The sequence below is a fragment of the Dermochelys coriacea genome, chromosome 1 (assembly GCF_009764565.3).
Source record: "Dermochelys coriacea isolate rDerCor1 chromosome 1, rDerCor1.pri.v4, whole genome shotgun sequence".
In the NCBI taxonomy this organism is placed as follows: Eukaryota; Metazoa; Chordata; order Testudines; family Dermochelyidae; genus Dermochelys; species Dermochelys coriacea.
In genome coordinates, this window is record NC_050068.2 from 327,440,999 (window position 1) to 327,460,126 (window position 19,128).

Sequence of the window (19,128 nt, forward strand, 5' to 3'; positions counted from 1 at the left end):
GGCCTTCATGGCTGTATATACAAGTCCCTGCTGACTTGCTGCCTCTTCAGTTCCTTCTTGCCGGATACTCTGACAGAGGGGAGGCGGGCGGGTCTTGTAATGGACATGAGCAACACATCTCAAAGAACAACAGTTACAAAAGGCAGATTACTGGTTCTTCTTCTTCATGTGATTGCTTGTGTCAATTCCAAGTAGGTGACTCCCAAGCAGTCCCCTGGAGGATGGGTTGGAAATCACCGAGTTGCAGACTAAAGCACTGCTCTACCAAATGCGGCATCATCTCTAGCCTGCTGTGTGATGGCACAGTATAACGTAAAGGTATGAATAGATGACCATGTCGCCGCCCTGCAGAGGTCCTGAATGGGGACCTGCGCCAGGAACGCTGCAGACGAAGCTTGCACTCTCGTGGAGTGCACCATCAATGCTGAGGCTGGTATCTTTGCCAGGTCATACCACATCCTGATACAGGCCGTGATCCGTCTGTCAGTCCTTTCATTCTCTCAGCAATGGCGATGAAGAGTTGCATCAACTTTGTAAATGGCTTTGTCGGTTCAATGTAAAAACAGTGCCTGTCCAACATCTAAAGAATGGAGCCTGTGTTCCCTGTCATTAGCATGTGGCTTCAGGAAGAACACTGGTAAAAAGATGTCCTGATTTGTGTGAAATTGTGAAACAACCTTAGGGAGAAAAGCTGAGAGCGGCCGCAATTGTACCTTGCCCTTATAAAACACTGTATAAAGGGGCTCACCGTTAAAGCTTTGAGCTCAGACACTCTTCTGGCTGACGTTATAGCCATGAAAAATGCCACTTTCCAAGAGAGGTAAACCAGCGAACAAGTTGCTAGATGTTTAAAAGGGGGCCCCATGAGCCTTGAGAGGACCAGGTTAATGTCTCATGGAAGGACAGGTTGCGGCACCTGGGGGGTACAATCTGTCTAGCCCTTTAAGGAAGCGTCCAACCACGGGGTTAGCAAATACCGACCGCTCCACTGGGAACAGGTGGAAAGCGGAAATAGCTGCCAGGTGCACCTTGACTGACGAGAGTGCCGGTCCTTGCCACTTTAAGTAGAGTAAATAGTCCAGTATAAAGGGGACTGAGGATTATAGCAGAGGGGTGCCCTTCTGTGTGAACCAAATAGAGAACATTTTCCACTTGGCTAGATAAGTGGCACGAGTGGAGGGCTTTCTACTGCCAAGGAGAACCTCCCTAGCCAAATCAGAGCACTGGAGCTCTAACGGATTTAGCCATGGATTTTCCACGTGGTGAGGTGGAGACTCCAGGTTGGGGTGCTGAAGGCAGCCAGGGTCCTGCGTCATGAGGTTTGGAATCATGGGCAAGGTCATCGGTGTGTCCACCAAGAGGTTCAACAGCATGGAGAACCAATGTTGGTGGGGCCATGCCGGCGCTATGAGAATCAGCGAAGCCTTGTCCCGCTGGACCTTGAGGAGGACCTTGTGGATGAGAGGGAACAGTAGGAATGCATACAGCAGAGGTCCCGTCCACAAGAGGAGAAAGGCATCCATGATCGAGCCGGGGCTGTGATTCAGGAAGGAGCAGAACTGCTGGCACTTCCTGTTGCCCTGTGTTGCAAACAGGTCTACCTGGGGAGATCCCCAACTCAGGAAGATATTGCTGACAACATCCAGTCAGAGAGACCATCCATGGCCGTGGAAAGATCAGCCAAGGTGATCGGCCTGTTCATTTTGTGCACCTGACAAATACGACACCTCCAACTGTATCGAGTGGGCGATGCAAAAGTCCCACAACCTGAGGCTTCCTGGCACATTGGGAGAGGAGAGAGATCCACCCTGTTTGTTTATATAGAACACTGCTGTGGTGTTGTCTGTCAACACCGATACGCATTTGCCCTGCAGGTGGGGCATGAAATGTCTGGCAAGCTCCCTGACGTTGATGTGTAGCGATAACTGCACCATCATGGCAATCAACTCCTTGGTCACCTTGAATGCGTCCGGCACAGAGAGAGCATCCAAGTCCTCCTCCAAACCTTCCCGCACCAGGGGGTTCACTGTGGCCAGACAACAGACTGCCCCGAGAAGCCAGAGTCTATGACGTCAGTCTAGGCAGACCTGACGCTGGGTGTCCCAATGCAGGACGCACGTCACTGGTATCAGCCTGCTCTGCTGCCTTAGGAGGGAGCATCCCCGTCAACTTTCTTTTTCTTGTGTGGCAGTGGCAACTGTAAGTGGTTTCTCACACTAGAGCTGTCATCAGTGCCAGGGAACGGTGGTGCTGTGGCCTTTGGATGAGTCTTTCCTCGGTGCCGAGGCTTCCCGTACTGAGGCCAGCTCACTGTGCACCGAAGCGCCTGGTGCTGGATCGGACAAGGCCTGGGGCAGTTGGGGTTGAAGAACTGACTCCATTAGAAGGAGTTTTAAGCGCAAGTCCCACTCCTTCTTAGTTCTGGGCTTAATACCCCTGCAGATTTTACACCTACCGGATTGATGTCCCTCTCCGAGACACGTCAGACATAAATCGTGTGGGTCTTCCTTCAGCATGGGCTTCAGGTAGGATCCACACAGCTTGAAGCCCTGAGACCGAGGCATGTGTCAGTCCCCAGGATGGGAACAAAGGGGGGGGGGCAGGGAGAGAAGAACTAAAACATAACTAACTGAAAGCTTTAGTTAGTGATAAAATTATAAACTATTTACAGGCAGAAAAGGAGAGTCCACTAGGGAATTGCTTGCTAACGCAAGAGAGGAGCTGCTGCAATGACCATCACTGGCGGTCAGAAGGAACTGAAGAGGCAGCGGGTTGGCAGGGATCTTTACATACACAGCCATGAAAGCGCCACTCCAGGGGGCTCCACAACCGACCCGATGGATACCGCCAGGGAAAAACCTTCCGACGATCATGCACGTGGCGTGCACATCTCCTTGCAATCACTCGAAGAAGAATGACACTTTCTCATTTGTAGTACCACTGTTTCACCTCTCCTACAGGTTTAAAGCACCACTTGACAGATGCACATCATACCTCACCTAAAGGCACAAAAAATAAGCTTTCAAATGATATGGTTTGTGTAGGGTGTGCAGGGTGGGTACATTAAACTCCAAAAATATGCCCCTTTATGGAGAACTGCAGTACTCCTAACACTATGCCACCGTTGGCATATGGCAGTATGTCAACTTTGGCTCAGGGGAGATGTGAAGTATGGAATCCTGCCTTTAGGGTTATGTATTCCCAGTGGTGTGAAATTATGATTGCAAATTCATACAAATATCCTCAATGACAAACCTGCCAATTCCTGCCCCTATTAATTCTTCAGTGTGCCTACCAGTCCCTACCTCCACTCAAGGCTGAGTCGTTTTATAACACAAACATTAAAAACATGGAACAAAGACTAAACATGTGATTGTGTACCTAAATTGCACAATAAACTATAAATCTATATATTAGTTTCTACACACACAAACACACACACACACACACACACACACACACACAGTACTAGTTTTAGTATCAATCCCAACTTTATTTTTCTTTTTGCTTTCTGTAAACAAATCTGTGTCCTTAGCATTTGAAATAGTATTCAAATTCAACCAATGTAATTCCATTTCTTAAAGGGTCAAATTTCCATAAAGTCCCCAATCACTTAAATGGTAGATACATATTTTTAGTAGCACATTGTCTTATGACTAAGATTGTGCCAGAACAATAAATAAGCCTTTATGCATACCATCTGTATTTATGAAAAAATCTGGTAGACAACTAATCATATGTTGGAGTGAACATTTCTCTCCCTTCACCAAATTTTTGCAGGCACAATAATTATGCATATGCACAACATATTTTGAATACAAAAATCAAATGGTTAATTCTCTATCTAGCAAATTCATTTTAGATACACATCATTGCTTTTGTGGAGGCAAAAACTTGGATAATGTTCACTCAAGCTTGTCTGTGAAAGACAGCAGCCGAAGTTTTGAAGGTTACTTTTGCAAGATTTATGTAGAGCAAGGATAAATAAGGAACTTTTCATACTATTATTTAAATAAATTAAGTATTTCCTGGCTGAGATTTTCAAAAGCGACTAGTGGCTTTAGGCATCTAAATTGTTGAGTGTCCAACAGACAGCATGTCTAAAAAAGGCCTACTTTTCAGAAATTGTTGAGCAACCAGCCTCTGAAAGTTAGGCTTCTTTGAAGGTGTCTTAAGTTTGGCACCCAAACTCACTAATCAGTTATGAAAATCTTAATAAAAAGGAGTCTTAAAGCCATAGCTAGGCATTTTCTACAAGTAATGGCACCTATGCAGAAGCAACAGAAAATTATACACATTTAAAAACAAAAGCAGATTTGCATGTTTGTCAGGAGGTGATGATCAAGCCAAATGGAAAATGCTCTCACTCAACAAGCAAGCCTTGGATTTGAAGTTAAAGTGTATATGAGGTGCTGGCTTCATATATTCTCAGATTCTAAAAAAGCCTATAAAAAGGCAGCAAATTAGCATGGGAAGAGCAGCCATCACTAAGTCCTAGTGACAGCTTTAAACAGCTACTTGCTTCCCAACTTACCATCTTCCTTTTCCTTTCTGCAATCTGCTCCTCTGATTCCATTTCTACTTCATTGCTAATAGGAGTTTTTTCTTCTATATCATCAATAAAATCTGGCTCCTGAAAGATGGAAATGACTGCTTTACAGAAGCTCCACTACTACTCTTTCAAACTAGGGAAATCTAAAGGCTACACAGAGCAAAGTATCCTCAAATCACTACTTCAAAAGCTACCAGCCAATTAACCAATGCCACATGTAAAAGCTACATATCATCCGCTTGGACTCTTTTATGACTCTAGAAATATAGCCTGACTCCAGTACCTTCTCCGATCCAAACAGAAACATCCACATCATTTTCTTTAATTGTAATCTCACTCGAGTTTTTTCAACCAAATAATAAGAATTAAGCTTCCAAACCAATGGGCGCTACAGGGCACTCAACACTTATGAACATCAGGCCACTTATTTATGCAGCTAAATAAGGAATTTTGACCCTAACTTTAGACACCCATTTTTGAAAATCTTAAACCTCATTTTTTCAGTAAAATGGAATGTATACTGTCATGTCAAACAAGATAGGTTATCATATTTATATAAATTTGCAGTCAACTCAAACCTATGTAACTATTAACATAACCCTTTCCACTCCACTATAATCTAACATTAGCGACTTACCATAGGGAACACAAAAGAGATCTGATTAATAAATACTAAAAAATGATTGGTGTGGGAATGCTTCTGGATTTTTCAGGTCTCTTACAATAGAAGGATAACATTCAAAAACTTAAAGTTAAAGCAGAGTCAATAATAATTGACTTGTTACCAACATTCTACCTTTTGCTCTTAGATGTGGTTGCTTTAAAAATAAAGTTGAAATTATTCCATTCGTTCCTTAATAAAACTGCTATAAAGTGGAAATTATTAGTACAATTCTTGAGCACAGCACTAAAACAACTAAACAAAGTACGTACATAAGGTGTTATTTTGGCTGACTGAACTGCTTTTTTAAATATCAGATGTGCTTATATTTTACTGAGCCTCTTCTAGGTTGATTAACTTTTAGCGCGCCTGCGACAATTGTTATAAAAATTACATAGGCTTCTGTGTGCCCAGGAGCAGGTTCCAAATACCAGTTATTGCTAGTGGCAACCTGGCTGGAAAAAGGAAAGTAACTTACCTGTAAAACTGTAGTTTGAATATATTGCCTTTGTAGCTATAATCCTGTAGAAATCATATGCCAGCCCTCATGACCCCAGAAGCATTCTAAAGCAAGTTAGCTGTTTGGGTAGGTCAGTCTACTGTACCGCATGAAAAAGACTAATGTAAACTTTATGAAAAATGTTTACAAAATCAATTGCATATTCATTACAATTCCCTGATCTCCATCGCTCATCCCTTCCTCCATGATGGTTCCCTTTATTACTCTCTAGGCCGATGGAGAGAATTTTGAAAATGGCTCCCACCAAGTAACCCCACACCTTACACAATTCTCTTTCATTCTTCAAATTACCCTCATAATTCCATCAAGTATTTACCCTCAGACACACAATCAATTCTCTCCTCCCTCAAAAAACAACAAAAATCAATCCATCATTATGGTACATCTCTGATTTCTTTGTATAATTTCTCTTTACTAATTGCTGTGTGCGGCTCCTCCCAAATTAGGATCTGTGAAATTCATTACTTTCTCAACTACCTGCTCTTCTATGCCAATAAACTAAGAAAACCAAACCTATAACCAAGACCTCTGGTACCTCACTAGAACCCCCATCCCCACTCATACTCAATAAATACCTGTTTACCATCTTTATGCCAGTGTTCAATCTATACAAAAACATACAACAGGTACATGGAGGCTATTAGTGTGAGACCTGAAGATCTTTCTTGGGCTGAAATCTTGGTAGTAGAAATCGTAATGGAAGCAAACCAATTTATAAGTGTGGCTAAAAACATCAGAATTGTGGGGACAACATACGTGTGACTAACGTTGCTTCAGGATGGTTTTGGAATCTTGAGGCATGGCATGCAGCTTTTACACCACAGATCTGCAAAGAATTTTAGGAGGCAGAATTTCTGGTTTATGTTGAGACATTTCAGTGAGAAAAACAGCTGGTTAAAGAGAACCAAAATATCTTTAAAAAACAACTACTCATTTCAAGAGAACAAGAAATGGCATACATACTTTAAGTAGCTAATCCAACACTAAAATTCACAAAGAACAACTCTTTCCAATAACTTGTAAGATTTTTAAAAATTACTCTAAAGCAGGGAATCTTCTGGTTTGTAAATCTGACCATCTAGTGATTTTTGCTTTAATACCTGATTATTGGAAATGGATAGCCTGAGGGGAGAAAGTCTCCTCTGCTTATTATCAGGAATCTTCATCTTGGTGGCTGCTCCTTCACAATCGAGTGTGATGTTCTGATTTTGTGTTTCCTTTTCTCTTGAAATGTCCTTCTCTTTCTTTCCCTTTTTCCTTCTGGTCTCATATCCAGTATTGATGTTTTCTGTAGGTTCGGAACCATGTTTAAGAACTGGACATTCAGGATTTTCTTTGAGGCAAGCGCAATCCACTTTGTATTTACTAAAATAGTCAATACAAAAAAATGTGGTGTAAAAATACTAAACTGAATGCTACAGCAATATGATTTTTGAAAGTTAAACCACTCTTGTTCATTTCACTGTAAATTAACATCTGCCATGATAAAGATTCAGTATTTTAGCATATTTGAAAAGGGTTAATTTAAACTTTCACCAAGCTGTGCAATGTTACATTTTATTACTCTCATCCACAGGTTTTTAAATCCGTTTCTCAGTTTACAGTTTGGAATTCCATTAAAACAAATAAAAATCTATTATAATAAACAAAGCTAAATAAAACAACAGAAAAAATTAGAGCAATTTAGTTTTATACAAAATTGATTTGTAAAAATCTTATGTCTGTCTGGATAGAACATTGGGAAACACATCCCAACAGGTATTTATAAGTCAATTAAGTTACTTTTACTTGATGTATACAAGAGATCTTGCAAGTTATACAAGTTTCAGTAATATAAAACTTTCTCAATTCAATCTCTTGTCAATAGAGTTTTGCCCATTTGCTCCAGCAGAGAATTTGCCCTGAATCTTGAATGGTACTGAGTGGTTCGTTAATCAGCTTTCATGGATTTTCAGCTTATATTTACTTCCCAGTAAAAAAATATATATATCTATAACTTGAGTATAGAAGGCTGGTAATTAGGGGGAGATTATATATATATATATATATATACACACACACATACATACATATATATATATAATCTCCCCCTAATTACCAGCCTTCTATACTCAAGTTGGGATATGGAAAGCAAGCTGTTTTCTTTCTGGTTTGTGCAATCACCAAGTAATAAGATGTTATGGGCCAAATTCTGCTGTCAACTAAATCTGTAATACATTCCTTCCTCCAAATTAAGCCTTAAATTACACTTGTGAAACTATATTAATGTCTAACAGGGAAATCTATTTAACAGAGCTTAGTTTTGTCTCAAGAATATTTATTTATAGTAATGACATGACAAAAGGAAAGTACTCCTCATGTCTTTCAGAGAAGATGTAGAGTCTGCAGAGGTCGCAGGAAGAATATACCAAACAAGTTTTCTGGTTAAATTGAGTACATTTCATATGAACTCACTAGGTCACTGGAAGCACTGAATCCAACTATTGCTTTTTTTTTTTTTTTTTTTTTTTTTAAAAAACAGTAATAACAGTCAATTTTCACGGGAACCTCACTTTAGGAAGAAATGTTTTCATTACTCTTAATGACTGAGGAAGGCATTAGCTATATCGCCTAAAGGCAAAATTTTGTGCTCTTTAGTTAATGGAAATTGTTCATGCATATCTGGGAGCAGCACTTACCCTAATTATTTTACCATTTCAAAACAATGGCATCTATCTACCAGAGTATTTCACAATTCACAAAAGGAGAAATAAGCTGTACCCAGGAGAACATGGGGATCGATAGGTTATAGAATTTAAAACCTTATTTTAAGGAAGGATTCAATAGACTTGAACGTCCTTCTTTAATGATGGGTTATAACATGAACATAATTTATTCTCATTTCTACAGAGACCTTAGGTCTGATTCTATTCCTTCTAAATTATGTCAGCAATTAATTATGGTATGTAAAGCTGTAAGAAGAGTGGATTTTTTTTTAAAAAAATAGCACATTACTGAATAGCTCTATATTAGCTTACACTAAATATCAACTAGTATCCAACAATCCATAAAATGAATGTATGTTTGAAGAATTTTCACTGTAAATCCACATATGTAGTATTGCAGAGATATAAAAATCACTTTAAATTTAAAGTGAAAAGATCTATCACTAATCCCAACAATAATAAAACACCCCTTAAAGGAAAACCCTGCAATGGCATACACTTATCATTGAGGACTTTAAGGGCACCGTACCATTGAAGTGTATCAAAAGAGTAAAAGAAAATAGGAATATTTATGATAACATGAGAGCGTCAATTAACATTTTAGAAGTATATTTTCCTAAAAAATACAGGATGTTTCATACGCTTTAAATATACTTACCAATTTCCATAATCAAAATCAAATGCTATAGTAATTTCTGTTCCCTTTGGAATGTTTTGGATAGAGTAAATATAAAGATGAATTGTTCCATCTTCAATTACATGTCTCACCTAAATCCAGGAGAAAAGCTATACATTAGTTTATAATGCATGAAAACCCTCACTCATTCTTAAAAATCTAGATATGCTTGACCACTTTCTACAGGTTGTTCCCTCCACCAATGCCATCAATTGGGAGAGACTGATGAAACCAGAATTAAAAATTATTGTTTTTCATAATAAGCAAAATGTACATATATTTCTTGATGCTGCCCTGCACAGGTTCAAAAAAAAAAAAAAATTATTCTTACAAAATGCCTTAATGATATCAAGACGTGATCTACAATTCATTCTTTATATACATTTCCTCTTATTCTTTGCATAGAGACAATGTACTGGTGAAAAGATTTTATTAGCATGTAACATGCTAGAGTAACATGCTAAATGTGAAAATACATGTTTGTTTTATTTCCATTTCCAAAAGTGTGTCTCATCCTTTTCACCAATTAGAAACAATGAGAGGTGAAGGTGCTCAGGGCTTCACACTGAGCCTGAGTGTTTAGGCACTTTATAAAGAAAGAATACTTAAAAAAACAAAAAAAACCCAGCATATATAACTTGTTTACCAGAAACAATATTGAAAGATTAATCCATCATTATACTATATATCACCTCCATATTAAATCCCCTCAGTCCAAGATTTAGGGAAACAGGTGGGCTGTACATCATATCCTGCAAGCCAAGCAAAATAAACAAATATCTAGGTTAATTAAGGAATTATTTCCTATATTTATACGCTTACCTCCGCATTGGGTGTACAAGACCGTCTAATAAATCGAGCTTCATTTCCAAAGGTTCTTGCATCAACACACATTTCTAGTCCATGGAATTTGGAATAGAACAAAACAAAAGGGTATGGCCTAAAAAGAAAAAGAAGAAAAACCCTAATTTAAATATTTTTAATATGGTAGATAGGATATTTTTTCCCTTTAAAAACATTAAGAGTTCATTTTCACATTTACTGGTTTGAATCACTATGCTGCGTAATTTAGTGCTGATTTTATGTTGCAATTCTTGCAAGTCAGCAATGAAGAACTCTCAATCCAAATCTACTGAGATTTATAAAACAAAAAACATGTCTAACACAAAACTTTTCTCAGTTATGGAGGCCAAGTTTTGTAAATAATAAGAAGAGCAGGAAAAGATTGATAGTCTCATGGCTAAATCTCAATACTGGAAGTCAGAAAGTCAAGTGTCTATACCTGACTCTATGTATAATCTTGAGCAAGTCATTTAGTCTCCGAGTCTCAATTTGTAAAATGGGAATAATATTTACTTATACTTACTAGGTGTGTTATAAATATTTAATTGACACCCAAAGTGGAAGCTGTTATACAAGTTCAAAAGCAGCCATATTATTTTCTTGGTGTATTAGAAGTAACATATGCCAGTAGTTGGCAGAAAAAGAGCAACAAGATAATTGCAGAAAAGGAAAAAGGTTGTCGGTAAAATAGCATATTTAAGAAAGTTAACTTATTAAAAAAAGAATTCTTAAAATAAATATACCTTTTAAAGAAATACCCATTAGCTTCAAATTGTTCTCTCAGCATGAACTTTCCTCTATATTCAATAATAAGCGCATCTGGAGGCAAGTCTTTTGCAGCTTTTAGAATTTTCTTGTTTTTTTGCACATAGCTCTACAAAAAAGACAAAATGAATTTAAGAAGCATAATTAAACTCATTTTATTAGTGTAATTAAACAGATTATATGGCTGCAACCCTTCAAGCAGCAACTTAGTAACTGAAGCCATTTCCTTCTTTCAATTAAAAAAAAAAAAGTTATTTGATCTTATAAGGCTTTTCCTCCTATCATTGCAGTTATCTACAGATTTAAATTATAAAGAAGTTATAACTACAATTCCCTAAAAGAGGATTGAGAATCAATGTAGCAATGCCCTTAAAATTCAGGTATTATGTTTAATAATAGACATTTGAAGTCTTCGTCGTTTCTTAAGTTTTAACTAGTAACTATGCCTTTCATTGTGCCTATGAACTCCCCAGGATGAAAGACCGAAATGGTTCATCTGCACAGTAGAACTCTTTCCAAGGTATCACTGTCCTTGATCAAACAAAGACACAAACGGAAAGAATACATTTTAAAACAAAACTTTCGAGAACAGGAAAAAGGAAATTGTAAATGTCTATGTATTTCTATAACTTCAGATGGGAGGATGCCTGTTAATCAAAAGGTAATATGTACTTGGACACAACAACTCACACCTCTTGTAATTAGTTTTGATCAGAGATTACATAAATTGGCCAATATCTAGGCAAAGGTCTCTGCAAGCAGTAACATTCCTCCAAGGAATGTGTCATGTGTGCCATGCTGGTGCTAGAGAGAGGCAAAGATGTCTCTACTATAAAATATGATAAGGTAAGTTTTCTTTAAGATTAGCCTTTCCCTATCAATAGCTTGCAGATTCCTTCCACAGATCTCATGTAAGGCAGCTGATGTTTATCATATAGTATTTTCTATATGTTTTCTCTTTTGTAATTTAGGTGATAAAGACATTACTTGTATTATCTAATTTGACTGTCACTGGTAGTTTATTTTGGAAAAAACTGTAGGACATCTGTGAAGATACTGCTGACCTTGCGCTCTAACCTGGTATGAGGGTTAATGGAGAGAACTGTGTAACCAGTTCATAAGAAGAAATATTAGCAAGTCACAAGTACACGAGTGAAACAATTGAAAAAATAATAAATGCTGTGACACCATCCAAATCTTTTTCGTAACCTTAAATAATGATGAATGTAGTAATCGGAAAGTCTTGTGGAGGATACAGGATTACACAGCTAGGGTGAACTAGCCATTCACATTTGTGTTTATGAAAGGTGCAAAAAATCTGTCAACATAAACTTTAAGCGTTAGCTGGATTCCCTGCTATTAGGGGAACTACATTTTCCATCTTGAGTCTTTTTTTAACTAAGTGTTTTTTGTTTGAGTTCTAGGTTCTGGGACTTGCTAACATAAAACTGAAAATACCCTTTGTTTTCTATGAGTTGTGTTGGAGCAGGAACGGTGGGACTGGGCCCTAAATTGATTTCTTCTAAAGAAGAAGACAGAACACATACATAAAATTAAAAAGAGTAATGATCCCAGTAGAAGGCTATTCCATACGATATAGAGCTTCCCACCACTCTGATGCATTCAGCAATGTTCCATTTAATGAATCAATCAATAAAATTCCTCCAGTTAAAAATCTTTTTAAAATGCAACACATACCATAATATTTTTAAAACGTTTCATACGAGTATCAATGAGAACCTTAAAAATGAGTAGTTCTACCAGTGTCTCACTACAAATTCTTAAATGTAACCCAAAAGGGTGGCCTTGAATCCCATTTTCAAAGACTTAGACATTTAGAAAATATAAGCTTCATTGAAAGACAAACAAAAACAGTCCTTAGGAGGAAATCTGAAGCTGTGTTGCACAAAATAGGCTGTGGATTGTAATTCTGAGAGTACTGTATGATATTAATGACGCTCACTTATCCAAATATAAAGTTAAGGAAACCATTTTGATTTACTGTGTTCTAAATATACTTTTATGATAAAGTTTACTATATGAATGTTCGCAAAAAGAAGGAGTACTTGTGGCACCTTAGAGACTAACAAATTTATTAGAGCATAAGCTTTCGTGAGTTACAGCTCACTTCATCGGATGCAAAATGCAAAAAGTACTCCTTTTCTTTTTGCGAATACAGACTAACACGGCTGCTACTCTGAAACCTGTTATATGAATGTTGTAATAGTACAGGACTTGAACTGTATACAGATTGTCTGCTGTATACAGGTAATCTGCCTTAGTTTACAGCTGTGCATTTACTAGCTTCCCCCTCCTCCACCCCCATCTCCCTGCACCCTACAACCTCACAGCAATATGAAAGCTTTAGTGGGGAAAAAAATTTATAAGCCTATTTAAAATTGTAGCATATGAGGTAAGCAGATATAAAGTGGAAGAATATTTACCTCTCACTTCAAGTTCAAAATTGGGTACAAGTCATTAGTGACTGGGACAAATTCTGCTTTTGCATGCATGCAAAGAAATCCCACTGAAGTCAATTGGAGCCATAAACCAGCATTCAGTTCATTGATCAAGAATAAGCTAGCTATAGAGACACAACTACCTTCTCACCAGCAGAGGTGTTCCCTCCAGAGTGGGTTAGGTCAACCACTTTTTGGTAAAAATATGGGTGTTGAACCTTTTCTCTATAAAGCAGAGGAATTATGTTTCCATGGCTGACAATATCACTATTTGCTAGTAGTGTTTTTGTAAACATTTATAATTCTAGAAATATATACTGTGTATTACTGGGAAATTCTGAATGTTATCTTAAAAAATTAAAAGGAAATGCTCAACGCTTAATTTGGACCTCTGTTGACAATCCTGGCAGAAAAACAACCAGTAGAGCTAGAGAACTATCTATTCTCACTTCTACAAGTATTCCCATAGGTCAGAGATTAGGAACATTAGCAGGGCAGAATGGGGAAGTTTACTTTATTACAGCCTGTGTGGAAACTATTCTGTGGATAAACAGATTAGTTTAGTCTCCATGCTGTCAATCTGGCAATTTTTATGAACACTAACATTCATCTAGAAGTTTTTAAAAATAAAGAAAATTGGAATGTTATGAAGCACACACATGCATGAATATCAACTGTGATTCATTATTTAAGAAAGGTTTCAGAGTAGCAGCCATGTTAGTCTGTATCCGCAAAAAGAAAAGGAGGAGTACTTGTGGCACCTTAGAGACTAAACAAATTTATTTGAGCATAAGCTTTCGTGAGCTACAGCTCACTTAAAAATATTACTGCTAACATGTTCCCAACTGGTAGAATGAGCTAAAGCTTAAAAAAAACCTAAAGAAGAAAAGAATGCTACGACACTGAGAACAGCATCTCCTAAAAGCATATACATTTTAGTGCTACTTTAATGAGTTATGCATTTCTTTCCCTTGTTACACAGTTCCCTCTTCACTTATTTACCTCTACAGGAGGTTTGAAGATTAGATTGCTGGTGCTAACTTCTTTTTTGTCATTTCCATTGCCTAGTCTCAGAGCTATTCTTTGTGCCTCTCTCTGAACACCCTCACTGTACTGGTTATTATTTGCTTCTTCATAACGATCCATCCATGCCTTGATTTTAGTTTCCCATCCAAAGTTTGAACTGTCAGAAGGATCAATCTCTGGAGCTGAACCCTACAAATCACAATAACCAGAAATTACAAACAAGATACATGATTTTTAATAGGGTAACCTTTAATAAGTTATAAGATCAAAAGCCAAATATAAAATAGCTGGCACAGGATAAAGGAAAGGCAAACATTTTCTACCAATTCAGTACAATCAGTTAAAAGTATACACAGGAGGGTTGGGGGGAAAGGGGAGGAGGCAACCAGCGCCACTGGATCTTGTCATAGTTGTATCTACTCAACAATTTACTTCCAGAACATTCAATTTTTAAATTCTGCAGTACCTTTTAAGACAGTTTAATCAATCAAACTGCTTATTCTCTTACAAAATAATACCACTTCATAAAAATCACCAAGCTCAGTATAGTTCAGAAATAGATATTATTCCTGAGGAAAAAATAATATAAGTCAATAAGTTTCAAAAAAACTAAGCCAAAACAAAAATAAGTACTCTTCACATTAAAGAAGGGCTAGGAATTTATGCTAATGTTATTTTAAAAAGGAGCTTAGTCAACTGAAAATCATCTGATTTTACTGAATACTGCACCAAAAGCATTTCTGGAAAAAAGTGCATCTGTTTCTAAAAATGCTTTGAAAATGTCTTATTTCGACACAAAACCCCCCAGAAGTTTTCCAATTTTGTTTTTCTCACTACTAATATTTGTGATCAACATGAACAAGCCAGAGTGCATGTGCAGAGCAGGGGGTATCAAGAAACATAAATCAGAGCAATGAACCCCCATTACTCATGGAAAAACATCTAGAAGTAAGTTCCTGGCCCAAGCTTGTGGTTGGCTTCAAGAGGAGACAGACTGAGAATGCAGGAAACTCTTGCTGTTGCCTCCTGGCCTCAAGGCTGCAGGTGCTGGAAGTTAATTCCCCCTTCATTTTAAACTCTTATGAAAGGGGTCAAAGGCACAGAGTTCCCACCTGCCCCCTTCCCTCTTAGTCCCAGCTCTGCCTTTCCTGCCCAGATCCTGTGGTCCTTCCTTGCTTGGCTCCACAGTGGAACCATGGATGCCTCAGGATCATTATAGTCCCAGAGCCACGCTCCACCTCCACACCACACCTCCATAGAGGGGCCTGAGGTGACAGGTGTTTTCTGTCCCTCCCTCACCATCCCTACATGAAAGGCTTTTTCCTTCTCCCAAAACAGTCTCAGGGGTCCTTATTGTTCCATGTGCTGTTGCTCCTCTCTTCTACCTGACCTGGCACAGCAACTGATGGAAGCTAATAAATCAGTAGCATCTGAATTCCCAGTAGTTGAGTTTATCCATGATGCTGCTTAACACAGGTGTTAACAGATGATGCATGTGAGCTCCTTCTAAGAAACGCATAAGAGTGATATCATAACAGTGCATAGAACTAGGAAGTGAAACTTACCATCAGTAAAACTGCTTTTCCAATTTTATTCATTTGCAATATTACTTGTCACAATGGTAAGAACACTTTCAGACAAATGATTTTTAGGTTGGCTGTGCTGCTTTTTTGTACGTTTATACTGAACAGGAGGAATAGTTAGGATCAAATAACTAAAGAACAAAATAGTGGAAGAATTCTGTAGTTCTAATTTACACAACATGGATCTTTTGAAGTCCTCTAAGACCAATTAGGTTTTAAGATAAAACTGTCAAAAATCTAACAGCTGACATCCCAGATCACTGTTTGACTTGCTAGAGGCATGGGAAACTCTTCCTCAGGCTGCCTCTTCTAAAATCACATCCATCTTTTGAAATCTCATGTTTTCTCAAAGGAAAGAAATTCTAGACAAATAGTATTGCTTGCACTTGCAGAGTCAGTGCCAATTGAAAGACAAATTGGTCATTTTCTAATGTTCTTTATTTAAAGACCACCAGAAAATAGTTATTCTACTAAAAAGGTATTTTAACACCTGTACATGTTATGCAGGTGTATTCTGGATAAATATAAACACCAATATACAAGATGATAGTCTAACTATACAAACACATGTTCTCATATAAACAAAAATAAGACTAGTTAGCAGAAAGTTCAGAATGTAACTGAAGTAATACACATATTTATCTATAATTATCATATATTTACACTTACCTTAACTCTTGAAGATTTCCTAGATCCTTCGCGAAAAGCCTTAAAAAAAAAATGCAGTTGTCATTTAAAAATATTTAAGCTTAACAGAACATTTTCCCTCAGAAAAACTCTCTTATGCTTTTTTAAAAAGTTAATTAAATTCTTAATACAACTGTTCTCATTAAAAGCAATAACAGGAAGGGTAGAGAGTGACATTAAAAGACCAATAAAAAGAAGGAAGGCCACTTGCATTTTTCATACTCTTGAGAACATTATTTAAAGGCTGCCAATAAAATGAAATCCAAGGTTTCAAAGCTAGTAGTCCAATGGCATTTGGTGGCATGAAATTTGCCTTTTTCCCAGTATTACAAACTCACCTTGATGCCTCACTCACTGTGCCAGTGATTCAGCATTAACCTAGAGTGCTCCGTGGGCATACTAAGTAAACCCATTAAATGGCGCACACATTGGAAAGCCTATGGATGTACATTGTATATCTTGTAAAATTATGGAAACGCTTTCTCAGAACACAGTATTTTCCATTAAGTTTGCCTTTTCAAACATCCCCATACACTATATTAGGAGGTAACCACTGAGTATCAGCACTTTATATTAAGAACTGTCATTCAAGTGGTATTTTACCAGCTGATCAGAAACTTCTACAATTGCATTTGGTTTTAAAAAATATACTGAAGACCTTAAACATTTGTTTCAAATGCCAAAGCACTGTCTAACTATTGAAATTCTGGTTTCCAGCTCCAGTTTCTTTTAATATTTTTGCTTGACTGTTACAGTTCTTTATTTTAACATGATCACAAACAGAGCATATTCTTAAAATCATGGAATGATTTAAATTTCTGCATTTTGCTAGTATCCAGTGTTTGATTTTCATATGAATCTAGAAAATCAAGGTATCATATTTCACAATGTCAATGTATTAATTCTATTGTAGTGGTTCCTCAATACAGTTACTTTTAAGCTGGTTTTTTTAATTTTCTAAATACAACACATTGTTATTTCCTTGGTTAAAAATTATATTTTCAAAAAGAATTTTGGAATAATCACACTTCACTTATTAAATTTTGTTCAAGAGGTTACTTTCTGGCAGCAGTTTTCTACAGAACTGCCACTTCAACTGAATGGAATGCCAAGTCACCTCAGGTAGAACTGACAACACCATCAATCAATCATTTCTGAATTTTAATAGCTAAAGAGCACTATAAAAATATTTGCCCTTTATTAGCAGCTGTGGGAAGAAAAAAAATGAGGGAGAAATATTCTAGTTATAATAGCATGAGGCAAAAAATGTCTAAAGGTATTTATAAATAGACTCCTCACAGGACACCATGTAAGCCTGTATATATTGTATGCAAATATGTTATAAGTTTAAAAAAATTAATATCAATCCATTTCTAAAGCGATTCCACCATAAAGAATACTGAATAACCAAGAAAAAAAGGGGGGGGGGGGGAGAAGAGATCTGATTCATCACTTTCCATGGATGAATCCTGCATACCAATCTAAACTCTGGCAACACGAGGTAAATGTTAAAAATGTCACATACTAGTAATTCATTCCATTACATGAAAGCTATGAGAAGTAAAGAGCAATTAAATGTTTAAGTTAACTTACCTTTTTACATTTTGCAATGTTCTGCTCTTTCTCCCCACTTTTTTTCCTTTTCTTGTCATTAACCTTAGTAACCCTTGTAGCAGTTAGAGTAATTGTAGTTGGTGTGTGTTGAAAAGCAGTATACAGTTCCACAGGAACTTCATCACCACTTTCTGTTGCACTTGTATCCCCATCTATAAAAACAAAACAAAACAAACACTGTAAAAAGAATCAGGTATTCAGTAAGTGTTTAACCTATAATACTGGGTTTCCAAAATTAAGATAAGCTGTGTCCCAACCTATAAGCTGCTGCAAGTATCCACATGCAGAATTCAGCAAGGTGGCATGACAGGAATGAGTCTTTTGGTGTTCCCATAAAACACTATCCCAATATAGCCAAGTTAAAAGACTTCAAAAAATCTGGGTTCACACATGCTCAGTAGAGACTTAAAGGTTTAGCAGCTAGAGTCCTTGAAGATTCTATCTGAAATGAGCATGTTTCACATCACAGCTAAGCAGGACTTTCCCTCCAACAGCAACTCTGGGCTGCTGCAGGCCATGTGGGGTCTGGGCACCTGAACACTCTCTCATGTATTCCCAATGACCTGTCCCCTGCAGTCACCAGCAGGAGAAAGTTGCTGAAGACTGAAAGGGAAAGACGACTGGGTCAGGGAGCCCAAAAACCTAGGAAATTACACATTAAGAAAATATTAGATTTATTATTATTATTAAGGTTGAAAAATAAAGCACTCACTCCAGAAATGCCAGTGCAACCTTAATTCACATCCCCCTCACTTATGGTACGCATTATGACATCACCTTAAATTATACAATCACATGCTATTTTTCCCACAGGATGCCGCCTTATTCAACATACTGGATGGATCTACACTGGGGATGAATGACAGTCATGCAGTGTGGGAGATTTGTCTGCTGAACCCCTGCTTCATTTATTGCAAAAACTGGAAGGGTATGAAGTGACTGAGGCAGGGGATTGCAAGAACAAAGGATGATCTCGTGGTTACAGCAGATCAATGTTGCCCTGGAAAACTGGATTCTATCCCTGCCTCTGCCACATA

General features: G+C 37.5%; 1 protein-coding gene across 3 annotated transcripts in view; it reads right to left on the bottom strand.

Moving 5' to 3' along the window:
* The window catches only part of KMT2E (lysine methyltransferase 2E (inactive)), a 114,964-nt gene that overhangs the window by 40,952 nt on the left and 54,884 nt on the right, over positions 1–19,128 (bottom strand). For 2 of the 3 annotated variants that reach the window (XM_038401020.2, XM_043497241.1), the window contains 8 exons: positions 18,071–18,243; positions 16,460–16,498; positions 14,184–14,396; positions 10,701–10,831; positions 9,937–10,054; positions 9,097–9,206; positions 6,834–7,098; positions 4,535–4,633 (listed from right to left, as the gene is read on the bottom strand). In XM_038401020.2, the coding sequence (XP_038256948.1) occupies positions 4,535–4,633; positions 6,834–7,098; positions 9,097–9,206; positions 9,937–10,054; positions 10,701–10,831; positions 14,184–14,396; positions 16,460–16,498; positions 18,071–18,243 (1,148 nt within the window). The remainder of the gene's footprint in view (positions 1–4,534; positions 4,634–6,833; positions 7,099–9,096; positions 9,207–9,936; positions 10,055–10,700; positions 10,832–14,183; positions 14,397–16,459; positions 16,499–18,070; positions 18,244–19,128) is intronic. The other variant, XM_038401030.2, reaches the window with a different exon arrangement.